Raw genomic sequence first — 27030 nt, forward strand, 5'->3', positions numbered from 1 at the left:
TCAGGATCTTTACATGTCATTCTGTAAACACACATATTCTTGTCAGTGTACTGTTTGTGCGAGTCACTATGATTCCTATCAGCGTTAGGGCATGGTAATTGGGTGATTATTTATAGATGAATCAGTGTTTGTTTGTGTAAGCAATTTTCAACCTGATTGGTTGTGTCTCGTGCAGGGGCGGACTTGGCCTTGTGCCTGGTGGGTCAAATGACTCACCAGGGCCCAAAAAAATTTCTAAGTCTTTTTTTTTTTTTTAAAAAAAAAAAAAAAAATAATTAGTTTGTTAATTTTAGTCTTATCAATTTTAAGCTTGTTAAATGTTAGTTAGTATTGTAATCTTGTCAATTTTCTATTTGGATGATCTTGTAAATAATCTTTTTTGGGAATTTTGGTAAAAAAATTTTTTTTTACATATTTGGTTATCGATTGTGAGTTTGTGACTCACCGGTCAGAAATTCCTGGGTCCGCCACTGGTCTCGTGTGTTACTGTCAAGGGCTCTTCGAGCCCTACACAAGTATGACAAAAATGGAAATGACCCAAGTGTTCTTTATTGACACCCTTGTAATATAAAGAACAAAAATAGTAAGAGTAATCACTGTATTCATTTATGGATTGATTACAGAATAACTGAATTTGACAGAAGCTTAACTGATACACCATGTTGAACATGTTTTAACTCTACTGGAAACATACATAGTTAGGAAAGTTCCTGTCCGACTAGCTAGCTGATATATAGGAAATTTCCTAGGTTCGTAATCGCCTCGTACATAAACCAGACCACTGCACCTCAGTCACTGTCCTGTCTGATACTGGTAACTTAACTATATATTTCTTCGTCACCACCAAATAAAACCTCTAACTCTTGCACTCATCACTCCTCTAAGGGCTCTTAACACTGCATGTGTGTGCATGGATTCGATCGTGAACGGTAAGAGGCTTGGAAGCATTATTCTCTTTCATTTTCAGCTTGTACAGGCCGTAGATATTGTACTTGATCAGCTTATTTGTATGGAGACCATAGAAAGCAGTCGTGCTAAGAGGGTGGCATTTCAGCAAGGTCTAGTTGCAAATAGCAAGAAATTACGTCGAATTCCACCAGTAAGAGGGAGGATTAAACGAAGGATTTTTGCGAAATTTTACAGAGTTTTAAAGCATAGAACTCGAAGATCAGTGACATATACTTCATCACTCTGTACGTAGGTTTAATAACATAATACATGTTCCTAGTTTATTAAAAAAGCTTGCTCAATGAGTTTATCATGAGTTATGATTGTGGTTTTCACTTGACAAAAAATATATTGTGAGTTATATCTTCATTGTTAGATTCAATTTGTTACTGTTGTCCCTAGTTCATTTCTGATACTATGTCCTCTTTAATCTTTTCCAAATAGTTATATGTTGAAATGGAGTTTATACCATCACAACATTCGCAAGGTGCTTCATATAACTTAATGAAATCTCTTGAAATAAAAAAAAAAAAATTGACGGGAATGAAATCTCTTAAAATTAATTAAATAAATTGAATGAAATTACATATATATTTTTTTGAAAAAACGATAGAGCATTTTATTAAGCATAATCAATACCCGCCAAAGTTATAATACTTTGGAGGAACGAGTCAAGTCGTACATACTCTGAATGATCACCAGTTTCCCATCTTGCAACAAGGTGGGCAACGGTGTTACATGATCGTTTAACATGAGTAACTATACAACTTTCAAACCAAGCTCTATCAATCTTAATCTCATCATAAATCACGAATAAAGGAGAGAGACCACCCGAACCTACATTCACCTGCTTAACCAAATTCAAAGCATCACTTTCCACCCAAATCTTACTGTACCCAAGCCTTCTTGCAAGCCTCATAGCATATAGGACAGCCATAGCTTCAATATACTCGGGTTGTGAACCGTGTACCTTCTTTGTTGCTGCACAAACAATTATTATTATGATAACTACATTCAATAACAATTTCATCCCTTACATGTTTTTTTTTTTTCTTTTTTTTTTAATAAACATGTTTAATTTAATACTCTCTTCGATCAATTTTGTTTTTTTTTTTTAGGAAATCATTTTTGTTCTTTCATTTGAATCTTTTTAGTGAAAAAAAAGGGAGAGAGAGAATCATAGTAGGAAAAAAAGGGGAAATTGTTCCATGTATCCCTAATAAGGTTTTGAAAAATGCTCCGTGTACCTTGAAAACTTTCAAATGCACCACATACCTTGATCGTCTTACAAATGCACATATCATTGACTTATCAAACTAAAATTATGCCCACACACTGACTCATTTTTAATACTTAATATTAATGGAGTAAAAACGCCTAAAACATAAATTACATCAAAATTTGAACTCCATCAATCATTTTAAATCCTAAACTTTAAGGCGTTAGAATTTGATTAATCAATTAAGTTTGCTTGATAATTAAATTCTTTAGCATTATACTAGCATTACACTGTAACAATTTAATAGAATTTGATGCTTGGTCTCAATTTAACAAAATTATCATTTGTTATATGAGTCTAGGGGTATTTGGTGCAAGTTCTTACAAACCTCAGGGGCTCATGGAGCATTTGAAAGTTTTCAGGGGTACACGTTGCATTTTTTAAAACCTTAAGGGTACACAGAGCAATTTCCCAAAAAAAAGAATAGGAAGGAGTACTATATATGTATTACACACAAGTCTATCTCATGGAGTTCATTTTATCAAAAATTACGTAATAAAGACTTGATAATGCACAAATTTAAAGTTTCTTACTTTAAATTTAGCCAAGAGGGGTTAATTGAACCTACAAACTCCCCATTAGAAGGCTAACTTGAGATAAGTTGTCGAGCTTGTTACTGAATCCAAGTTCTTTTTTACAAACAGATTTAATCTCGGCACACAAAAGAACAATCTCAGTATTCAATTACCAATTTTAAAATCACCAAATTGTACTATACACCGCAATCAGTTCAAGCATACAAAGCACTAACAAGTCATGACTACAGATGCTCCAAATGAGAAGCTCAGCAAAAATGATGAGCTGAAAACCAAAAAAAAAAAGAAAAGGGTACAGTCATACAGTGATATGATCCAAGAACCAATGACACCATACATGCAAAGGTATGCATAAACAAATGTGACAATAACCTAGGAATCTAATACTTCAAATCTGTACTGCAGTAACTTATGCCTCTACATAAACCATTAAAGTGACCTATTGTTGGATTTTGAAGCCGAAGATTTAGATTTTGCAAAATCAACCAGGTCCTTGAATAAGGCATCCTCTGGCTTTTCTTGCTTAGGAGGGCTCGGTGAATTAAGAGAAAGATTTTGTGTCTGTCCCACCATACCATCATAAGAGGAGCTGGATCCACTACTGGAATGTGACGCCCCACCGGGAAAAGGCTGTTTCTCAAAGAACTGTTGCCTCTGATTATATTTGATAGGGGGTGGAGGCAAGGGTCCAGGAGGAGGAGGAGGAGAGTCCCAAGGAGCAAGAGGGAGATTGTCAGATTTGTTCAAACCAGTATGTTCATTGTATAAAGGGGTCTTATCGAACAAGGGTGAAGAATTGCTGGCAATTGACTGATGAGGGGGTGATGCTGATAATGGACCAAGCGATGCAGTGGGATTTACATATTCGGTAGGACTGCTAACAGAAAAAGGCACCGGTTTCTCTGCTCCAGATGATCTTTCAACATTGTATGAATCACTGCTAGGATAGCTGGAGGATCTTTCAGAGCTGTATAAATCACCACTCAGGTAATCAACTGACCCAGCATCACTACTAACTGGCCTCTTTGATGAAGGAGGAGGAGGAAGACGAGGATTCACTTGTGTTGGTTCAGCCTTTGAAGTAGCCAGATTTCGTCCTTGTCGCTGCATATCCCTTGACCTACAATATCATGGTTTTATTCAAGCAATCAGACTAATCCATAGGTCTAGTTCACTACTTAGATTCAAGTACAATTCAGTAAATCACATGCTCCAAAAGCTTAAATGACATATTTTTATGACATAACCAAAAACAAGAAAAGAAAGAAAAAAGGAAAAAGAAAGAATAGAGAGGTCTAGGTTAGTTGTAGAGCAAAGTCAACCCAAAATAGTTCAATAGTTAATAGATACCATTCTATGCAGGAAAGTGATTCATAATTAGTTCATGCATCAATCTCTGAATACAAAAACATTGAAGACTAGTGGCCAACCTATCAACTAGATAAAGAGATTCAGGATATTTAGTGTTGGAGGTAAGGCCATTTCAGGGAATCACACACACTTTCACCATCTTATCACTATTTCTGGCAAGTTCTTCCAGTTAGTGATAGCAAACTGTAAACCAGCTCATTGACTTCTTTTTTATGGTAGAAAATCAGTGTTAGATCATAAGAAGAAAGATCATGTTGTCTAGAAAACATATATCAGGCTGGTAAAAACAAGAATGAGAGGAATTAGTCGTTATGCAAGCTCTTAATGATTACCTGTGTGCAAGCTGTGCAAATTCATCTTCTGATTCCTCTTCATCGTGGTCATGGTTTGCATTCACATATGGTACTGCTGGAGCTCTAGTCGGTTCTGAACTAGCATGTGCGACTCCTTTAGCAATGTCATCATGACGGCCAAGCACACGCTGCAAGTCATCATTCAATGCCAAACCCTGACAGAGAAGTTCCTCATCCCTTTAAAAGAGAAACCAGAATCTCAGCACCACCATAACGAAATTCTAGTAGCTCGATATAGCACATATTTAGAATACTTACGTGGTGTTATTCACAAGAGTCATAACACGCTTTTTGTAATTACTGCACTGTTCAACAAGCTCCACAATTACTTCTTCTTTTACTCCCTAAAATGTAAATGAGAATAAATTTGTGTTAGGGTGTCAACTGCAGGTGTTACTGCTGCTTACAAGAATCAATATATTTGAAGAAAGCTAAACTTCATAATAAATCCCCCTATATCCAATTTTCAACGCTGTTTTATCAAGTATATAAGAAAAGCACCTTGCCAGAAATGGCTTAGAGGTTAGAACAATGAATTCATTATTGAGCTATACTTATGTTCTAATACTCTATCTAAGCAGCAATGCAGCATAATATTAACAGAGAATGAAATCTAGTATGTCCCTATGCTTGCCAGTTGCCATATGTAATATTCTTTGGACATCAAATTTAGAAAGAACCATTACTTACCATGGTTAAGCATATAGAATGTTTTCATCAAAATGTCAGTTGTGTCACTTGTGTCAGAACTAAAAACATACCTCACTGTTATGGGGATCCAAAGCTCCAAGCATTTCCATCAAAACATCAGCTAGCCCTTTTGCAGTTTGAATTTCTTCCAAGCTGCTCAAAACAAATATTCAAAGTTTACTATAGCTAGCTCAACATCAGATACCACTTAAATTAGATGAAACCTTTTGAATAGAAGCAGTTGTATTCATTAATGTTGACAATATGTTTCAAATTTTATAGATTCAAACAGAAGCTTTACAAAGTTTTTTTTTTAAAAAAAAAAAAAAAAAAAAAAAAAAAAAAAAAAAAAAAAAAAGGCAGGAAGTAAAAAAAAAAAAAAATCATTCTTTGATTTCTCACATGCAAGTTAAGGATTGATCCTACTATAACAAATTTGATAAAACTTTAGCCATAAAGTAGTGAAAAGGTTTAGCAAATAAATTGAATGCAAGTGGGAAATGAAATCAAGTTCCTAACTGGTCCAGATAAACAGTCCACTCATGGCACTAAAGAACTTTGAGCCTCTAACCAAAATATTTTTACTGTATAGTCCAGTTTGAAGCAGATTTGAACTTAAACATGTATTTTTAAAATCACAGTTTTAAAGGGGAAGAAATAAACTTCCCAGCTTAATAGTACTAAAAGGCCTCTAAATACAAAATCTCCATCGTCAGTCATTTCCAATTCTAGTTGTCTAAATGTCTAATAAGAATAGAGAGAAAAACTTTTCTTTTTATGGTAAAAGCAATAAAAAAGAATATTACGGAATAACAGACAGGTTAGACCCAAAGTTGTCCTTTCAACATACATAAAAGCAGATCAAAAGAAAAAATCATTAGACACACACATAACATGAGGTATTGTGAATGGAGAACTGGAACTTAACATAGAAATAAAACTTCAAGAACATCTGGACAAAGAAACATGCTGAATGATATGCATTACTAAGAGCAGTCAACAGTATAGGCTAAATCAAAAAAGTACCTCAAACCAGAAGGGTCAGACTCTAGAGAAGCAGGAATTGTTTCATCATCATAAACTAGAGCCGGACTGGAAACAGGCTGAGTTTGTGGAGGAGTAAACAATGGTACACTATTGTCCTCTCGAGGTGGAAATGTTACCCCGGCCGACTGTCATTAATGATTAAGAGCAATCAATCAGAGTTAATGTATTAGACAAGTTGATTATGGAAGTTGATACACACCAATCTTCCTAAAGTAAATATATAAGGAGAAACAATATCAAGGAAGTTTGAAACTTAGAGCAAGAGGACCTAGTGAGAGGTGAGACCAGAGAATATAGGCCCCAGGATGACCATCCAGTAAATCAATGAGGCACATAATGATCTCACTCAGTCACTTCCCTCCCCAATATAACCCTTTGTTCCCCACTGTGGAACAAACTGCTTTCAATTACCAGACTTCCCACTGATATACTCCATATATGTATATATAATAATGACAATGAATTTGTAGATGGAAGGTAGCCATTAAGAATGTTTCCAAATTCATACATAAGGAAACACATACCAATGTGAGATCTTATTAGCTTCGTCTTGCTATATACTTCCAAAGTATTAACTTTTTAAAAATTTTACTTATGAATAATTAGAAATAATAAAGGTGAAAGTTGTGTGTTAGCAAGGGTGAAAGTCAAAATGAGTTAACTTAAGTAATGAAAGGAGTACACCAAGTTCTTAAACAACATACCATAATACACTCATCCAACCTTTTGCATCACATAGTTATGTAAAAAATCCATTTAAGTTATAGAGGTAAGAACATTCTTGTCCTCATCTGCAAAGAAATTTGTGAGACATGATTTTTCTAGGAGATAAAGAAGACTTCACATTATTCTCGTACAAATTATGGATTGTAGACTAAATTTTTTGGTTCAACTTAAGCATTTTTTTTCTCATGCTCAGTGCTATTGCATTAACCATTTGTTTGAGAAAGACCTATGCAATTCCAAGGGAGATCAAAAGGGAGCAATTCTATGGACTCTCGACAATATGATGCTGTAATTACCACCTTTAGAGGCATCATTCAGACAGGGTAACAAGAAATTCTACACGTATCTAAGGAGGATTAGCGGAAAGTTCAAACAGTGTTACCTTCAATTCATTATATGCTGCATGGAACTGGGGATACCGCCCCCTTGGTCCTCCCAAGGCCTCTTGCCAGGTGTCTATCAATATTAATATCCTTTCCCTTACACTTAAATCTGGCTGTGCAAGAAAATGTTACAGAGAAGATTAATCAGCACTTACCAATAATGCAGCAAAAATGAAAACGTCTAATAGAAGGAAGAATAGACACCTTTTTCTTAACAATCTTGACCATATCATGCAAAATATCGCGCTCAACAATCTGCTGAAATATCCTTTCCCCACAGTTTTTTCCAAGAGTGTCCAATACCTAATAAGAAAATAAAAAATGCACAGAAGAAACACATCTGAATTTTAATTTAGTATTTGAGGATGGGGTCTCTCATTGAGACAGGCCTGACGTAACAAACCCACATAGATAAGCAGCTTGAAACCATACTAACCAACAATATTAAGCAAGCTAAGAACTTACATGCCCCATAAATTTAAACGCATACTTCACATCAAAGGAAAGACAAACATTTCAAAAACACATTGAAATACAGACTGACCACAAATCAAGCTAGAGTTTCCTTTCTCCTAATAATTTCTCTCTATAATTATCTTTGATAGAGCTTAATTAATTCATGGAGCTTGTCAAGAAAAAAGCCAAGTAAGAAAAGCAGTTCGGCATTAGGAAGGGTACACAATCTTTACAATGCGACATTTTTCCAGTGATCTTTTAAGAACCTTGACTTGTCACAAGTCTGAACTTCATCAATCTATACATGAAAAGAAGCATTTACAATGCGACATTTTCCAGTGACCTTTTTAGAATCTTGACTTGTCACAAGTCTGAAGTTCATATTTCTATACAAGAAGCAATATAAACACTCACTATTGACTATTGAGTGCTGCACCTTCAAAATTGTAACTTTAACTTGACATATAAACAATTCGCAAAACCCAGGCTTCCTTTTCAGTTGCAATCGTTCAGAATTAGAAGAGTTTGAACATGGGCATCCTCCACAATTGCCTAAAATGAACCATTAAGCCTAATAAACAGGATTAGAAAGGGCCAGGAGGTGCCTCATTCTATCTTACCATCTTAAAATAGCATTATCCAAAGCTGGGGCATGCCTGCAAAATGATAGGAGGGAATTGCTGGTTCTAAGCTATCCTCCTGAAAATATGATATTTCTATTCACATCCTCCAACATGGACATTGTTGTTTAGTGTATCTGTGTGTGTGTGGGAGATTTTTCCAAAGAATGCTTTACAAAAAAAGATCTACATCAATTTAAACTTAATCACCACAATACCATCCTCGTGGGCTCGGGAGCATAGAGTGAATTATTTTTTTCGAGGCTGAGGCGTGAAGCTACTACTTTTGAAATGAGATTAAGTGGAGGGGAATTTTGTTTTACTATAAATTGCCAACTCTGCGAGCAACTGCTTACTAAGCCAGTTCAGAGTAAGCCAAATATAAACACACCGCTGCCGAGCCTACGTGGACGGTATTGTGGTAATATGTTAAAATTAATGCAAAATGGGGAAATGTTGTTACTTGGTAACAGTGGCCTTTGAATCAACTATAAAGGAAGAAACAACCAGCCCCAAGTGAGTGACAATTATGAGATTTGTCCAACCTCCATCCATGACTGATTATCCATTGTTAAAATGATGTCAAAGTGCATCACTACATGCACCAAGACAGGTGTGTTAGTGTGTAATTCTTGGCAGACATGCAGTTACATGCCTCGAAAGATGTGTAATACCACCTACCCTTGCAGAAGCTATAAACTATTGTCAATTGATAAGTTGACAGCTCCCTTGACAAATCACACTCAGCAAACTCAAATGTGCTCAAGCAATCTCAACTCCTAAGCTATCCATACAGCACTACGCTGGACAACATGGTACTGGAATTGTCGGCTCCCATGGACCCATTCTAATCTTTGATATCCAATCACCAATCGATAGCCTCCCCAAAATTACTCAACAATCAAAAGTGCAACATTAGCACAAGCAATTTGACCAGTGATATCAGATCCTGACCAACCCAAAACCTAAGCAACCCTCTTCTTTTATATTTCTCCAAACAAGAAACTGCAAGCAAATCATATCTGCATATACATTATACAGTAAGTACAATCACTAAGTAATTTAATGAAGTATTGTCTGTCCAGAGCCCTGAATAAAATATTTTTAAAGATAATAAAACTAAATAGGAGTTTGGTTTAAAAAGATATTCAAATATGCAGTTATTCTCCCCTAGCCCCAAAATTTACATATATGAGAAACTATACTAATTACTAATCATGAAAGCATATAATTTTAGCGAAAGTAAAGGGCTCCAAATTTAACTAACTGAATTTTTGGAAACCTTTTAACAATTCAAATAAGCTTTTCATTTGGTCTTCCCCACACCAGCTCATCCAAGCAATATTCTATCCCCAAGACCCAATATGTAAGTCTATTACTAGCCCTTAGAAATTCCTGTAACATGAAGAAGACTCTAACAGACTTTAAAAGTCAAACAACACACACAGAGAGCACCTAAAAAGCCTATCTATACAAATGAATGAATGATTAAGACCTATCCTCAGAGTTTCCCCAAAAATTGAGCAGAAATAAAACTGAATAGAATTAATAAAGGCAGAGTATCCTAATTCCTGAAGAAAATCAAACAATACACACAAAGAACACCTAAAAAGTCTGTCTGTACAAATTATCAAGACCTATCCTCAGAGTTACCCAGAATTGAGCACATATAAAACAGAATAAGATAATTTAAGGCATAGTTTCCTGATGCCTGAAATGAGTCCTCCCAACAACAGCCCATCAGAATTAAATAACTTTCGGAGAAAGAGCTTCATCTAAGTTGGATTTAAATAGGAAAGTAAAAAATGTGAAATGCAAAGGACAATATTTTTTATTTTTTCAAAGTATCAATAATTTTGCAAAGCAATATGAAATTCCTTTGCTTGTCATTAAAAATGAATACTTGTAATAAAGTATTGGAGTTCTGTGAGTTTATTTAAAGATATTATTAAAAATAAATGAAAAAATCATTTGGGGATAGAAAAGATCCTAAAAGGGAAGAACTTACACGTCATTTTACAAAAACATTACCATGATTTTGCCCAAGTTTCTTAAACGTGAAGCATTACCTTCCCAAGAATTTTAAGCATCATAAACTTGCATACAAAAGCTAACTGCAAAAATCATAAAGGAATCAAACTAAACGGAACCTTATGTCCATCACTGAGCCTTGACCTTCATAAACAGAGACTGTTCAACCTTATGTCCATCCCTGAGCTTCGGCCTTCCATAAAGAGGAAGACTCTTTTGGAAGACTTTCAAAGATGACAAGCAATCTTGCCTGCATCTAACTTTACTTTAGAATAATGCTGAATATAGACATAAGTTTTAGCCTTCTCACTCCTCAAAATGACAGTATCATTAAGGTTGCAAAGACAAGACTAGTAACAAAACCAGGTAAACAAACATAGCTTTCTTAGAATAGAAGATCAATACCCAGTGCAGTATTCATTACAGAAAAATCAGAACCCAAAGTCAACTGAAATCACACAAACATGCCATAGGTTACACCTTTGTGTCATATTTAGTTATTCGCATTATAGGACAAATTCAAATTTGGTTCATGTAGCCAGCCCCACTTATGGGATTAAGGCTTTGATTGATTGATTGCATTATAGGACATAACATCTTCTAAACTGAGCAATGTATCAGATAAACTATGAGTTTTAAGGTCCAATGGGAAAAATTAACTAACAAAAAGGTTCCCAAGCCCATACAAATTAAAAGCACAAAATTATAATCCAACCTCATCATAAACAGTTTCACTTCCTGCTTATATGCAGAACAAAGAAATGTTGAAACCATAATATGCAATTGCTTTGTTTGGCAATGTTTACTTGACAGCTTAACAGTTACCAATACAGACAAGAATAATTCAAGATGCACGGATGACCTTGCTGCATCGAAGACAAAACTCCAATACAGATTCGAACAAATTTATTTTGCCACGAAAATCAAATTGGAATTGAACCAGTACAAGTGAATCAAAATAAGTGATTCAATATGTATGAAACACTGATCCCTGAGATAACAAATAATTATCAAGTCTATTGGCTTTACACATTAGAAAGGAAATAAGCCACAAAATTACTGTAGCCAATGAAAATTGAAAATAGACCTTAAGTCACCATTAATGGATCAGTCAGTCAAAATAAAAATATGCCAAAACTTCAAATTAAGTGCCAAAACAAGCTTTGAGAGTGACAGAGATAAGAAAAATACTTACAGATAGAGCAAGAAGTTGAACTTTGGAACTTTTATTTCCGAGACGCTTCTTAATAATCTTCAGTGCATCTTTTGCTTGACTGCAACAAAATAAAAGGTATAGAAGGGGAGATTGTAAAAGTTTGCATTTAATAATGATTACATTTATTATCAATAGATGGCATGGAAAAAGTAGGGGCATAGTACCAAAGACAAAACATGAGCACATTTAAGTTGAATTCTGAATAATTTGGCAAACAAATAAGAGGTAAATGGTAATGGCTGGATGAAATCGCTTATGTAGTTACATTATTGTATATTCTCTTCCCCGATTATGACCAGTTAACCAATCATAGGAGTATGCAACAAGCATTTGTGTTACTAATTTTGCTCAATCTTAACTATGTATATCAAGAGCCAATACTCTTTTCAAATTATTGATAGTGAGTCACCACATATTATATAAGTATAGCAAATCAACAACGATTATATGAAAAATATCGCATAACAAAGTTCCAAGCAAACAAAAATTTACCTTGGATCCATGTTTATAATGTCACAGAGCTCCATGTTTACTGCCCAATCTGGACCAATTAACATGTCACTGGTCGCCCTCTCGGCAATGGCTGCCGCAGTGTTAGCCATCCTCCTCTTCAAAATCCCTTCAAACGTTGTTTTATTATTAACCTAAATGACCATCATTCAGTTAACGCTACCAATAATATACAAGTATTTCATTCAATTTAGAAAATATTATACTGCATTGATCTGCCAAAACATAAAAACTCTCCAATTCACTTCACACATCATTCATGAATATCTAGAATAACGGGAACATTTAAACAATTATTCCCGCTTTACTAGCTTAGTTGATTAAAATCTTGCGAGAAGGTACCCAACTACCCAAAACCCGGAATCATATCTCGTCTACATCACTACCCTTTATTAATGGCTCTCTCTATAAATCCCCAATTTCTAAAATGGCATTCAACAGCTTCAATTATACATACCAACCATAATCCTATAATTTCTCCTTAATCATTAATTATTACAGAATTCAATACACATTGAACTTCCTACCCCATCTCTAAAAAAAATCAATCACTCTCAAATAAAAACAATAGAAATCATAATCAAGCTCAACTTCCAAATACATTAACCATTAATAAAAATTCAAACCTAACTCGAAAAACATCGAAATTCACATAAAATAAAGTAATTAATTAAGTGATCACTCACAAAACAATAGAAGAAACAAACAATCAAAAATTAAGATCAAAGTAAAACCAAAAATGATATAGATCGACTAATTAATCAAGAACACAAAAGGATAACATCAAATCGATGTAAATCGATGAAACTAAGAAAGAAAAATGAGAAAATTAGAGTGAAAAAATGAAGAGGTTACCTCGTCAAAAAATGGAGAGAGAAAATGAAATGTAGAGAGAGAAAGATGATGGGTTTGATTAAGTTTGGTTGAGAAGTAATAAAATAAAATAAAATAAAAAGAAAAGTAAAATAGAAAGGTTGGAGAGATAATTAAGGTTATTATATGATTTGATTAATTAATTAATTTGATTAATTATAATTAGTGGTGTTGGAAGTTTATTGTAGGACGGTGTGAAAGAGAGAGAAATGGGTTTGGCGTCACCGTTTGCACTCCGAATCTCCGATTTGGACTTTTGATTTTTCTCTTGCGTGTTTCAAGTTTTCAACGCCTCTTCAATGTTGTTGTTGTTTTTTTTTTTTTTTATAATTTTATTTCTTTATTTCTTTTTTTTTATAATTTTATTTCTTTTTTTTTTGGGTACAATGACAATGAAATTGTTGGAATTGGATATGTTGGTTGTTTGCAAAATTGTGGTTATAAAAAATATAATAAAAAATTAAAAATAAATAAAAAATTTGTGGTGTAATTAGGGTTGTAATCTCAAAAACAATAACTAAGCATATAAATACTTTCTCCTTTTTAGGGTCTGTTCCGATTGACTGAACTCAGCTGAAATGAACTGAACTGAACTGAACTGAGCTGAAATGAACTGAACTTATTGATTAGTGATTTTTAACTACGGATTAATGATCTTTGATTATTTATTGATTATTTATTACTATACATATGTGTATATACAAATGTACATATTATTATTAATATTAATATTATTATTATTATTATTATTATTTATTGATTATTATTATTATTATTGTTATTATTATTATTATTTATTGATGATTTTTTTTTTTTTGAAATAAAATTGATTCATAAATAAAGTCATACGACATCTACAAAGAGATTTAGATCTAATGAATACATTATAATTGAATCAAATAAAAACATTCCATAAGCAAAGCTACGATCGTTGTTGCAAATCGTACATTCTTCATACCCTCTTTCATATCGATGTGATTTACAGCCTTCATTGGCGAGGGGGTCTATCGATCTGTTGTAGCCCTGCAGAAAATTTTCGTCTGATTCGCTAGATTGTAATCGACATATTAACCTCTTTTTCGATCTCGCACAAAATTTTACCCATGAAACAACTCTATAGCAATCAATAAAATAAAAAAGCAAATCCTCTCTCAAAAGAGAGAAGAAAAACCCGGTCTTTCAAAGGAGCCAAATCTTCCTAAAGAAGAAGAAAAACCCTGTCTTTCGAGGGAGAAATATTCCTCCTAGAAGAGGAAGAATTATTATTATTATAAACCTAAAACAATAGAAAAAGCACACAAAAACAAACAATTGGGGCTTTTCACCGATAAAAATCGATGGAAGCTGATTAGGGGATTTTGCTCCCACCAATCGGAATGCGCCACGTGGGCCGATCAGGTCCTGCCAAGTGTCCCCCAGTTGGAACTGTCAGGGCTTGCCACGTGGCACACGCTTATTCGTCCACCTTGGACCTATTATGTCATGACACGTGGCATACTCCATGCCTAATGGAGAAACCGGCCACCCAGGCCCAACTTCCGAGGGAAGCCCAATCAGCCCTAGGTTAACCTAAACCTAGGGTTGGCACGTTTCCCAAGGTTATAAATACCTCCCTTAATCCTCATTAAGGGGGATTACATGAATTACATGCTGATCACGCTAAAAAAGCAGATTACATACATTAAACACTCTCACCTAGAGAGACTCAATCACTTTAATTTCCGCATTAATTACTCCTTAATCAAGTACTAACTTGACCGTTGGAGGCGAAGCTCCCACCACCAGGAGTCTCCGTTGTTTTGCATGTACAGGCGTCCGGTTCCAGTCTCGGAATTGTAACTCTCCCGCAGGACATCAGAAAACCCCGAAACATTTGGCGCCGTCTGTGGGAAGAGTACTTCTGAGATGGCATCCAAGTCTGTACCGACTCCTGAAGAGAGGCGTCCCCTAGACGACCCTCAAGTTCAGTCGGACCACGATACTGAGAATGAATTTGAAGTTGAAGCTCACACAGCTTCAGACGGGACCCTAAGGGCCCGACGTACCCGTCATACCGAAAGGAGGGAACGGGAACATCTTCATACAGGAAGCGAGCCAGCAGGCGCACCGCCTGTTTGGCAACAACCGACTGATGGGTCTGCTCCCATCACAAGGAGTGAACTCATGACCTTCATGAGGGACTTCAAGGGAGAAATTCAAGAGTTGATCAACAAGAAGTCGCCTGCTCTGGACAAGGAGCAGTCGACTAAGAAACCCTCCACTTCACTAAAGAGGAAGCCAGTTCAAGGGCGAGAGGCGACTCCTCATCCTAAATCTAGGAAGCGGGAGCCGACTGCCCTTGATTTCACAAAATACCGTTTTCCTACTCCAGGAAATAGGAAACCTGTTCGTCATATTCAGGCGGACGGGTCGAGGAAATCATACACAGACGCTCGGCTACTGCTAGAGCAGAAGAAGAGTGACCGATTGTCAGAGTCGACCTCTACTTCAAACTTCCAAAGTCTGCGAAATACCTCAATGAGGCATACTCAGTCGTATCATGAGAGTCAGTCAGGCGGCACCTCCCGTCAGTCCGGCTTTCATAGCGACCAGGCAGTACCAAACTTACCGTTTGTGCCGCAAAAACAGTATTTTTTACAGCCACCTCCGTTTGGTGGACATGCAGCAAAAAATGTCCAACCTATGGACTGACAGCTACGGTTGCTTAGACTTGGTGAACAGCCGTCGGCCTTCTCCAAGGAAATTACTGAAGCCGCTCAGCCGGCCAAAGTGAAAAATGTATTAGTAGGCGCCTATGACGGCACTACTAACCCAGAAGACCATCTTATGGACTTCACCAACCTGATGTACCTTCAAGGGTTGGATGATCCCACTTGGTGCAAGTGTTTCCCAACGACTCTCAAAGGAATCGCACAACAATGGTTCGGCAACCTGCCGACTGGTTGTGTAAATAGCTTCAAGACGCTTGCTTATTTATTCACCTCCAACTTCGCCATGAACATCCCTGCGAAGAAGACGACCCTTGATTTAGGAACAATTCAGCAGGGCGAGAAGGAGGGGCTTCGTTCTTACATCAGGCGGTTTAACCTGATGAGAATACAGATTCAAGGGTTACCGGATGAAGTAGCTTATACTGACTTTTTCAAAGGTCTCAAAGACGGGTCGACCTTCAAATTTGATTTGGTCCGAAAGAGGGTGGCGACTCTTCAAGAGGCCTTGATTGAAGCGGAAGCCTATATACAGGCGACTGATCTTTGTAGTACGGTAAAACAGTCAGACGGCAGAAGGTCCGACAAAAGAGAAGGACGACAGAAACAGTCGTCAAACAAAGACGAGAAGAGAAAAGAGGTCTGGGCGGCTGATTCCTCTAAACAGCCGGCCCAGAAAAAGAAAAAAGAATTCAAACCATACTCCCCAAAGTATGCGTTTAACAAGGATAGCCAATTTATCCTAAAGGAAATCAAGGGACGGATCTGAATTGAGAAGCCGGTCCCCATGAAGGGTTCTGCAAACAACCGGAACCAAGAAAAATTATGTGCTTATCATGAAGATGTTGGTCATCACACCAATGATTGCATCAGTCTCATGCGGTCTCTGGACCGCCTGGCTGAGCAAGGTGATCTTGACATTTATGTCAAGAAATCTACGGGGAACACTTCCTCAAAAAAGCAGTCGGCCAAAAAGAATCAACAGGCCGACAGCTCCGATATAGATGATGCAGTCGTCTACACCATTGCAGGCGGCTTCTCAGGAGGCGGCCCCACTATTAGGGGCAACAAAGACAACATCAGACGGTTAGATGTAAATTCCGTTCACCAAGAACGGCCCTCCAAATATTCATTTCTTGAGATTGTCATCACTGAAGAAGATCTAGGAGGGGTAAGAGGGCCGCATGACGACCCTATCGTTATTGAATGTAAAGTGGCCAACCAGAGAGTTGGCCGAATCCTCATAGATACCGGAAGCTCCTCAGATCTCATCAGTAGCAAATGTCTGTCGAAACTAAAATATCAGACTAATTGCATACATCCGGCATCCCACCCTTTAGTAGGGTTTGGAGGAGGAGGAGTCCACCCGCTAGGACGAGTGGATTTACCCATCCGCCTGGGCGAAAAAGGGGAAGGACGACACATGGTAGTCTGGTTCCTGGTAGTAGAAGAACTCTCGGCCTACAACATGATTCTGGGACGACCAACCCTGAATAATTCCAAGGCTGTTATAATCCCATCTCTTATGTTGCTCAAGTTTGAGAGGGATAATGGAACAGTCGGGTCCCTAAGGGGAGATCAGAAGATGGCCCGAGAGTGCTATCTCTCGGATGTCAAGCCCACTGTTATGGCCACTGGGTCAAGTGGTGGAAAAACAGACCTTGACAATGTCAAGGAGAGTGCGCCTGTTCAAGAAGCAGGCGGCAAGAAGAGAAAGGCATCCCAGACAGGGGCCGCAAGAAAAGACAAAAAATAGCAATCATTGGCAGAGGAGCGGTCGGATGAATTCCGCCCTTAGCCGGCTGGTGAGCATACGGACTTGATCTTAGACGACTCACGTCCTGAGCGAACAGTCAAAGTTGGGATGACTGCTCTGAGAGACCTTGGTGACGACTTTCACAAACTATTGAAAGAATACAAGGACATCTTTGCATTCGAAGTCCATGAAATGCCAGGCATTAGTCCTGATCTGGCGGTACATAAACTGGCCGTGGATCCGAAAAAGAAGTCGGTACGGCAGAAGAAGCGGAACCATGGCGAAGAAAGAAGTCAGGCGGCAGCCGCCGAAGTTAAAAAATTACTTGATGCAGGGTTCATTCGGCAATGTTACTTCCCAGACTGGGTTGCAAATGTGGTGCTTGTTAAAAAGCCGAATGACACCTGGCGAATGTGTGTAGACTACACAGACTTAAACAAGGCGTGCCCCAAAGACAGTTACCCTCTGCCTAAAATTGATAACCTGGTCGACTCAACAGCCGGCCATGCTTTGATGAGCTTTATGGACGCCTACTCTGGTTTCTATCAAATTCCTTTATGGAAGAAAGATCAGGAGAAGACGGCCTTCGTCACTGATCAGGGGTTATACTGTTACACGGTCATGCCGTTTGGTCTTAAGAATGCCCCGGCCACTTTCCAGCGAATGATAAACACTGTGTTCTTTGATCAAATTGGGAGAAATGTCGAGTCATATATTGATGATATGATTGTCAAGTCTAAACTTCAGAAAGATCATCTTTCGGACCTCCGAGAAACTTTCGCCACACTCAGGCGGCACCATGTCATGCTCAATCCCAAGAAATGTGTCTTTGGAGTTGAGTCTGGGAAATTTCTCGGATTCCTTATCAATCAGAGAGGAATAGAGGCGAACCCTGAGAAGGTGCAGGCGGTCATTGACATGCAGTCGCCTCGTACCATCCGAGAGGTTCAGAAGTTAACAGGTTGTCTGGCGGCCTTGGGAAGGTTTCTAAGCCGATTAGGCGACAAATGCCTATACTTTTTCCAGGCAATTAAGAAAAAGGCAAGGTTTGAATGGGGGCCGGATGCTGAGGCGGCCTTCCAGAAATTGAAAGTTCACTTGCATTCCTTGCCGAGGCTGGTCAACCCTTTGCCCAAAGAAGTACTCTACATGTACCTGGCCGTCTCTGATCATGCGTTAAGCGCTGTTCTCCTTGCTGAAAGGGACGGCTGTCAGCTCCCGGTCTACTTTGTCAGTCATGTACTGAAAAATGCCGAGTTGAGGTATCCCTTAGTGGAGAAATTTGGTCTTGCACTCTTCATGGCTGTTAAAAAATTGAAGCCCTACTTTTTGGCACATCCAGTCGTCGTGTATACAGACCAACCTATCAAGCGGCCACTGACCATCATGGAGTCGTCAAGCCGAATGATCAAATGGGCCATAGAAATACAGAGCCTCGAAGTTACTTTTGAGCTAGAAAAGCAGTGAAGGGGCAAGCCTTTGCTGACTTTATTGTTGAGATGACTCGTCCTCCTAACTCTTAAGTTCTAGACCAAGTCTGGAAGGTATATGTGGATGGAAGCTCTACTTCAAATGGTTGTGGAGCAAGCGTCATATGTCAGTCGCCTGAGGGCGACAGGTACGAGTATGCTCTACGCTTCAGTTTTCAGGCCTCAAACAATGAGGCAGAATATGAAGCTTTACTAGCCGGAATCCGCATGTGCAAGGCGGCAGGGGCAAGAAAAATAGACGCCTGTTCCGATTCACAATTGATAGTGAGTCAGTACAATGGCGAATACGAAGCAACCCATCCGGCCATGATCAAGTATTTACAGGCGGTCCGACAAGCAGTCGGCTCCCTTGAGGATTTCCATCTGACCCAAGTGCCGAGATCAGAAAACAACCAGGCGGATGCACTTTCGAAATTAGCATCATCCGCCTCCTGTGATACTCCTCGAACTGTTTTTTGGGAAGTAATGGTTAGGAGAAGCATTGAGGAAGAACCTATTGCAATCCTAGACAGAAGCTCAACCAGGATGGATCCAATCAGGGCATATCTGACAAACGGTACCTTGCCGGATGATCATCAACAGGCGGCAGCACTGAAAAAACGAGCAACCAGTTTTGAAATAATAAAGGGAGAACTTCACAAAAAGGGGTACCTTCAACCCTTCTTAAAGTGTGTTACTCCAGAACTGGGACGAGAGATACTAGACGATCTTCACTCTGGTTACCGTGCTTCTCATATAGGCGGTAGGACGCTTGCTCAACGGGCAAGGCGGCAGGGCTACTTTTGGCCTACTTTAGAAGCAGATGCAATGGAGATGGTGAAAAAATGTGACAAGTGCCAAATGTTTGGCAAGCTAATTCACCGTCCAGCTACTGACCTCACTACCATTCATAGCCCACTACCGTTTGCTAAGTGGGGCATGGATATTCTGGGTCCATATACGCCTGCTACAGGCGGAAGGAGGTACATGTTGTCGTCGACTACTTCACTAAATGGGTAGAGGCGGAGGCTGTAAAGGGAATCAAGACGAAGGATGTAATTTCATTCATTTGGAAAAATGTCATCACTCGGTTCGGGGTTCCCATGTCTATGGTTTTTGATAATGGTCCCCAATTTGAGACGCCTGTTCTCAAAAGCTGGTTGGGTGACCAAGGAATTGCACACTACTTTGCATCTGTCGGCCGTCCACAAGCAAACGGCCAGGTAGAAGCCTTTAATAAAATCATCTCAGACGGTCTCAAGAAAAAGATTGAACGAGCAGGCGGCCTATGGGCGGATGAACTACCACATGTTCTCTGGGCCATTAGGACGACTGAAAAAGGGGCGACTGGAGAAACTCCATTCCTCCTAACTTATGGTGCGGAAGCTGTTCTTCCAATAGAACACTACGAGCCGACTCTTCGAGTAATGCTATATGACGAAGAGGCAAACTGGGAAGCCATGCGCCTGACATTAGACTCACATCCTGAAAGGAGGGGCAATGTTGTCTTGCGCCATGAAATTTACCGCCTGAGAATGACTAGATCATACAACAAAAAAGTACACAGGCGTCCACTCAAAGTGGGGGACTTTGTACTTAGAAAAATGGAAGCAGTTGGTAGGGCTACTTAGTCTGGCAAACTAACTCCCAACTGGGAAGGACCCTACCGAATCTGTGAAGAGGTCAGGGACGGTACCTACCATCTGGGAACACCAGACGGACAACCGTTGCCTCGAACTTGGAATGTAGATAATCTTAAGAAATATTTCTTTTGAATGATGTAAATAGTCAAGGGCTACTTAATAAAAGTTTGCATACTTGATATTCAATTATGTACTAAGAGGGACACGCCTACTAACAAACAGTCGGATACTCTCCAAGTTTAATTTTTATTCTTATTTAAGAGGGGCATGCCGCCTGTACATTTACAGTCGGCTACTCTCCATTGAGTATTTTACTCTATCTTCAGAGGGGCATGCCGCCTGTACCTTTACAATCGGCTACTCTCCATTGAGTATTTTACTCTATTTTCAGAGGGGCATGCCGCCTGTACCTTTACAGTCGGCTACTCTCCATTGAGTATTTTACTCATCTTCAGAGGGGCATGCCGCCTGTATCTTTACAGTCGGCTACTCTCCATTGAGTATTTTACTCTTATCTTCAGAGGGGCATGCCGCCTGTACCTTTACAGTCGGCTACTCTCCATTGAGTATTTTACTCTATCACCATAGGGGCACGCTGTCTGGACATATAATCGGCTACTCTCCATAGAAGAGGGCCGACTGGTACCAAACACACAGCCACCCCCCTTATACTTAACTAAAAATGATCAGGGCCTGGCCGACCCTGTGCCTAAACAGGCGGCTACCCTCCTTTTACTTAGCACCTACGTTCACCAAGAACTAACCAAGGCCACAGGCCGAATGATCAGACAAGGCGCCAAGCCGACTGATCCAATCTTCCAAACTAATACGACCTGTCCCAACATCATAGCAGGCGTCCGGCGGCATCCCTCCGGATGAAATTCATCGCAGAGAGCAGCTCCCTTTTGGGTGGAACATTGCTCTATAAACTAATTACACGGCACCTATACGACTGTCCCCAAGGGCAACCACGTAGCCGTTTTTGAGACAAGAATAACTCTATCACTAACCAAACCAGTGGTAGCAGTTGACATCTGAGTCAGATGACCGCCTGTATTACTTGGGATAAATGCAGGGGGTACCTCTTGAGTTAATAACCAACAAACATTGGCGAATCAAAAGGTTCAGCCGGCCTCCGCTGCCTGGTGCCTTTACTACTCAAGCAGGAGTGACGGCGATTGAGTAACTCCAAAGTTAACTCATAGTCACTCTCTCAAACTTAGTATGGAGCCTAAAAGGTATGAGTCGTCCGCCTGTTTTTAGCAAATAGGGGCTCTCAACCACTACTCCTTCTAGGTTAACAAATGAGTTAAAAGCCAACAAACATTGGCGAATAAAGGGGAACAACCGGTACCCACCGCTTGATACCTCTACTACTCAGTTACTTGGCGACTAGGTAACAATCATGTTTACTTGGTCAAACCACTTTCCTAGGTTAATTTTACAAATGACAGGACCGCCTGCCTAAAGGGGATCCAGTCTTTAAAATGGTTCGAATACCGATTGGATGATCGTCTAGCCTGGAAACAGACAACCAGTCGTCCAGGGGAATAGGCGGCGTGACTAACTATCCGTACCTGTCTGCAACTATCGGCCATGTAAAACAGTCGGTATAGTGAACAATTGGATATCAGAATATTCAATACTTGAACAAATTTGAAGCAAAACAAAAAAAAATTCATTAAAAAGAAGCCGGTCATTAAAGACCGGCAAAATATTCAGAGCCCCGACCCCCTGGCCGGGTAAATACAAACAAACGGCACGCAGGCCGTGGAAAGAAGACATAAAGCTTAAGAAGGGGGCAGATCTTCAATATTAGTAGCTGTCGCCTGGTCAGCACTCTTCTTGTTGGACTCGGCTTCAGCTGCATCCTTCTTTGATGCATTACCCCCAAGTGGCACAAGCGCCACTACCGGCTCCTCCTCCTCCAACGCCTCTTCCTCAGCAGCCGCCAGGATCTCTTGATTATATGTATCAGAACACTGGCGGTACGTTTTTTCCCATGAGGCAAAGTCGGCATTGGGGAAGAGGCGGCCCCAAGTCATGTGCTGGATTTGAGCAGAGTCTTCCATCATCTCCCGGACCAGCTCTTTCTTTTCTTGCTCGGCCTTTTCCGAGAGCTCCTGAGTAAGACTCTTCTCCTAGGTCACCAGGAGTTCCTTTACGTTGGCCAAGGATTTCTCCAAGGCTTCGTATGAGGACATCTTGTGGCGAAGAGGTCTCAGCTCGGCCTTGAGGTTGTTGATGGTCGCCTCCAGCTCGCCATTCCTTTTCTGGGCCGCCTCTAACTGAGCCCAGATAGCGGCGGTAGCCTGCGCCTGATAATAAAAAATATCAATGGTCAGAACTTCATTTTGGGCAATTTGAAACATTGCCTTATCACAGTTAGAGGCGGCCATAGCTTTTGCAGCCTTTACCTCTTTGTTCTTCCGGTCAAGCGGCTTGCGAAGGCCGTTCACTCGGAGCAGGGCCTAAGAAAAAAGGAACAGGCGTCAGTTTCCAAACAAAAAAGAAAACAGGCGTCCTGGAATTCAAATACTAAAAAATATGCTAAGTATACCTCAGCAAGGACCCCTGAAATCCCGTCTAGGTCAAGGGTGCCGACACCCCTGACCGCCTCTCTTTCAGCTGGAGGAACGACCTTGATCATAGACTTGGCCACCTCTACCAAGTCAGGCTCCCGAGGGCCGGCTGCATCAAGCATAAACAAACGGATTAGACCTAGTAAAAAAGGGAGCAAGTCTAAAATTTACAAGGACAACTTCATACTTCTAGGCGGCCCAGCTGGAGTTTTAGAAGAAGTGGCCGGCTGTTTCTCAGCCGCCGCATGTTTCCTGGCAGAACCAGGAGAGCTCGCAACAGTCGTCCTCCGGGCCTTGGGGTCCGGCTGTTGGGAAGAAAAAGCTCTTGGAGCGCCCGTCTAAAAAAGAAGAAAAAAAGTCAGTATATGCATAAACACAACTCCAAAAAGAAGGTGAAAGGTTCGAAGCCCACCAAGGGTGCCCCCTTGTTGGGGGAGTCGGTTGAAGACTGTTGCATGATGGAGGCCCGCAACATGGCCGCCGCAGTCTTGGAGGCGGTAATTTTGCTCATGGCGTCCGCTGCAAAAACAAACATCAAAGTTAATAAAAGTTATAACAAAATGCACGGAACAGCAGAGTATTCGACAGGCCGGCTACCTCTTGAGCACCGACTGCTGAGGCCACAGGCGGCCAAAAAGTACTCGTCGTAGAGCCATTTGAAGCTCGGGACGCAGTGTAGGGGTACTTGCTCTCGTACCCCTAAAGTAGAGTTCACCTTCGACTCTACTTTGAAGAGTCCTTTATCTAGGATCTCTTTCTTAGCCTTGGGGGGAACAGGCGGCATGCTGCGGCCGCCTGCAAGAAGGGGCGGATTCCTGTTCCACCTGTTGAAGCGCTTGTTCAGCTCTGTGTCTGAACTCTCAATGATGAGGAAGGTGCTCCGCCAGTCCTTCCATTTGTTTGCTTTACCTCTCGTCATGAGGTAGCCCCTGTGGCTCGTCAATTGATACCAGCCGGTACCGCCTGCCTTAGGGGTCCGGCTGAGGTAGTTCATGTGGGCGAAAGCCTCGAAGCTCGGCTCCACCCCGTGCAGTTCGCACCCGGCCACATAGCCGAGTACGTTGACCCAGGAGTTCGGGGCTAACTGCCATAACCCCAACTCATACCCATCCAAGATCCGCTGAACAGCCGGATGTAATGGGAAGCGCAGCCCAGCCTTGATGGCCGCCTCGTTGCAGCCAAAGCAGGCGCTATCATAACTGGTACCAGCCGGCCAGACGATTGTGTCTTCTGGATCCGGCACAAACACTAAAAAGCCGGGGCCCATTGTGTGGTTTGCGATAAAGCTCTCCACTTTCTCTTGCATGGCTGTGATCCGGCCCCGAGGTACCGTGCAGTAGTAGGGGGTATTTTGCTCTCGGTGAGAGGCGGATGGCTCCGCCCAATCGTCCCCCTTCTCAACTGCGTGAGAAAGCCTCGCCTCTTGCAGGCGACTGTTTTTCCCTTCTGTGTTCAGAGAAGCATGGCCAGAAGAGCTAGACTCGGAATCGTCCTCTGACGAGTCCGAAGAGGACGACTCCTCCCCTCTCCCGGAGGGGCCCGCCTCCTCTCCTTCAAAAGGAGCAAGAGAGAATGTAGAATTGTCAACTGTAAAATGGGAAGGGGTCACCTTGAATCCTCCCTCAGAACTGCCGGCTTTCAAGCCGCTTTGTTTCACTTCCACATCTGGCGCCTGGTCAGATGTTTCACTAATCGGCACCCTGTGGGAGGAGCCGTCTGAGTTTGAGATCCTGGCAGTCTTTTTTGTTCTGGCCATCATACTCTGCATAGACACAGATACAGTCGGACTTTGTATAAAGGGCAAAGATGGGTCCAGAAAAGGGCAGGCGGCACTCCTAGTCCTAGATTCAGCCGTCCCCGATGACCGGCTGATCACTAACCTAGGTCGTGTCGTGTGCTTCCGTGGTGCCATTTCAAAAAAGAATAAAATAAAGAGAAAATTAAGAGTAAGAGAACCGACGGTTACCTGAACGAGTGACGTTGATGGAGTTCTGAAAATCCTGTGCAGTCGGCTTGTTAGAGCAGGCGGTAGGCAGAAAGGGTCCAAAATGTCAGAGCAAGTTCGGGGGTCCGAATGTTCTCTCACAAAGTTCTCAAGTGTGAAAATGATTGAAGTCAACACTCCCTTATATAGGCGAAGTGAGAAGGCGAAGGGTCACTTCCAGAATTCATAATTTGGGCGGGAAAATCTCTCGGCCTTTCGCCGAGTGACACCTGTAGCAGGCCGTCGCCTGTTACAGTGCGACACCTGTCACAGGTAACACGTGACCAGTCACGTGCCACCTGTGAGGGGCAAATGATTAGGGGATTTTGCTCCCACCAATCGGAATGCGCCACGTGGGCCAATCAGGTCTTGCCAAGTGTCCCCCAGTTGGAACTGTCAGGGCTTGCCACGTGGCACACGCTTATTCGTCCACCTTGGACCTATTATGTCATGACACGTGGCATACTCCATGCCTAATGGAGAAACCGGCCACCCAGGCCCAACTTCCGAGGGAAGCCCAATCAGCCCTAGGTTAACCTAAACCTAGGATTGGCACGTTTCCCAAGGTTATAAATACCTCCCTTAATCCTCATTAAGGGGGATTACATGAATTACATGCTGATCACGCTAAAAAAGCAGATTACATACATTAAACACTCTCACCTAGAGAGACCCAATCACTTTAATTTCCGCATTAATTACTCCTTAATCAAGTACTAACTTGACCGTTGGAGGCGGAGCTCCCACCACCAGGAGTCTCCGTTGTTTTGCAGGTACAGGCGTCCGGTTCCAGTCTCGGAATTGTAACTCTCCCGCAGGACATCAGAAAACCCCGAAACAGAAGCCCCTCTAAAATTCAACAATGGAGGCTAGGCTTTTAGAGAGAGAAGAGAGAAAAGAGAGGTCAGGGTTTCCTAGTTTGAAACAAATATAGGAATATAGAAAAGTGTAATATATTATTTATTGATATTATTATTATTATTTATTTATTATTATTATTATTATTATTTCAATTATTATTGTTATTATTATTATTATTTATTGATTATTATTATTATTATTATTTACTACTTATTGATTATTATTATTATTATTATTATTATTATTATTATTATTATTATTATTATTATTATTATTATTATTATTATTATTATTATTATTATTATTATTATTATTATTATTATTATTATTATTATTATTATTACTGTTAATATTGTTGTTGTTGTTGTTGTTGTTGTTGTTGTTGTTGTTGTTGTTGTCGTTGTAATAAGAGCTTAAAAGAATGAAATTTGGCTTTATATCATTAGCAATATCATTAGACGTAAATTAAGAGCTGAACTGAACTGAACTGAACTGAACTGAGTTGAACTGAACTGAACTGAATTTCAACGGAAGAGAACATGCCCTTAATACATGCAACACTTTGATTTTTACATTATTCGCTTAAATCGGAGTACTATTTTAATATCAAATAATCCCTCCATTCCTTATATTATTATTCTTTTTATCAAAATATTCTCCAATTTGCATTAATATTTGTGCAAATTTAACTTTTCCAATGTAAATTTTGTTTTTTCATGTACTTTTATTACTTTCTCTCTCTACTTATTTTGCATATCCAATACAATTTTACTATTCCTATGTACTTTTACTACCTATTCTTTATGTTTATTAATTCTCGTAAAAATTGTCCACAAAGGACTATAATCCATGCATCCCTTAATTAGATTCCTACTTCTAGCATTTATTCCTCACATAATAGAGAGAAGTAGAATTCTGATTAAGAAATGAAGGGAGTATAATTTTAGCATATTAATAATATAAGATAACGATTGAAAGAATGCATCAA

The 27030-nt window shown here is 40.0% G+C and overlaps 1 protein-coding gene across 1 annotated transcript; it reads right to left on the reverse strand.

Moving 5' to 3' along the window:
• Window positions 1-2872: 2872 nt before the first annotated feature.
• On the reverse strand, window positions 2873-13152 carry LOC110725761 (TOM1-like protein 4). The gene is made up of 10 exons (XM_021905232.1): window positions 13022-13152; window positions 12149-12300; window positions 11636-11714; window positions 7538-7636; window positions 7333-7446; window positions 6204-6349; window positions 5249-5330; window positions 4746-4831; window positions 4467-4664; window positions 2873-3883 (listed from the first exon to the last, which is right to left on the reverse strand). The coding sequence occupies exons 2-10, from the start codon at window positions 12256-12258 to the stop codon at window positions 3193-3195; spliced, it is 1605 nt and encodes a 534-aa protein (XP_021760924.1). The 5' UTR covers window positions 12259-12300; window positions 13022-13152; the 3' UTR covers window positions 2873-3192.
• Between the last annotated feature and the right edge of the window lie 13878 nt (window positions 13153-27030).

The sequence above is a fragment of the Chenopodium quinoa genome, unplaced genomic scaffold, assembly GCF_001683475.1.
Source record: "Chenopodium quinoa cultivar QQ74 unplaced genomic scaffold, ASM168347v1, whole genome shotgun sequence".
NCBI lineage: Eukaryota > Viridiplantae > Streptophyta > Magnoliopsida > Caryophyllales > Amaranthaceae > Chenopodium > Chenopodium quinoa.

Bases quoted from the DNA above. Each gene is read 5' to 3' on its own strand.
- LOC110725761 (XM_021905232.1), bottom strand. From the start codon at position 12,258: ATGGCTAACACTGCGGCAGCCATTGCCGAGAGGGCGACCAGTGACATG. The intron at 4,665-4,745 runs GTAAGTATTCTA...TCTCTTTTAAAG, and splicing joins ACTCTTGTGAATAACACCAC to GGATGAGGAACTTCTCTGTC. The intron at 3,884-4,466 runs GTAATCATTAAG...ATGATATTGTAG, and splicing joins TTTGCACAGCTTGCACACAG to GTCAAGGGATATGCAGCGAC.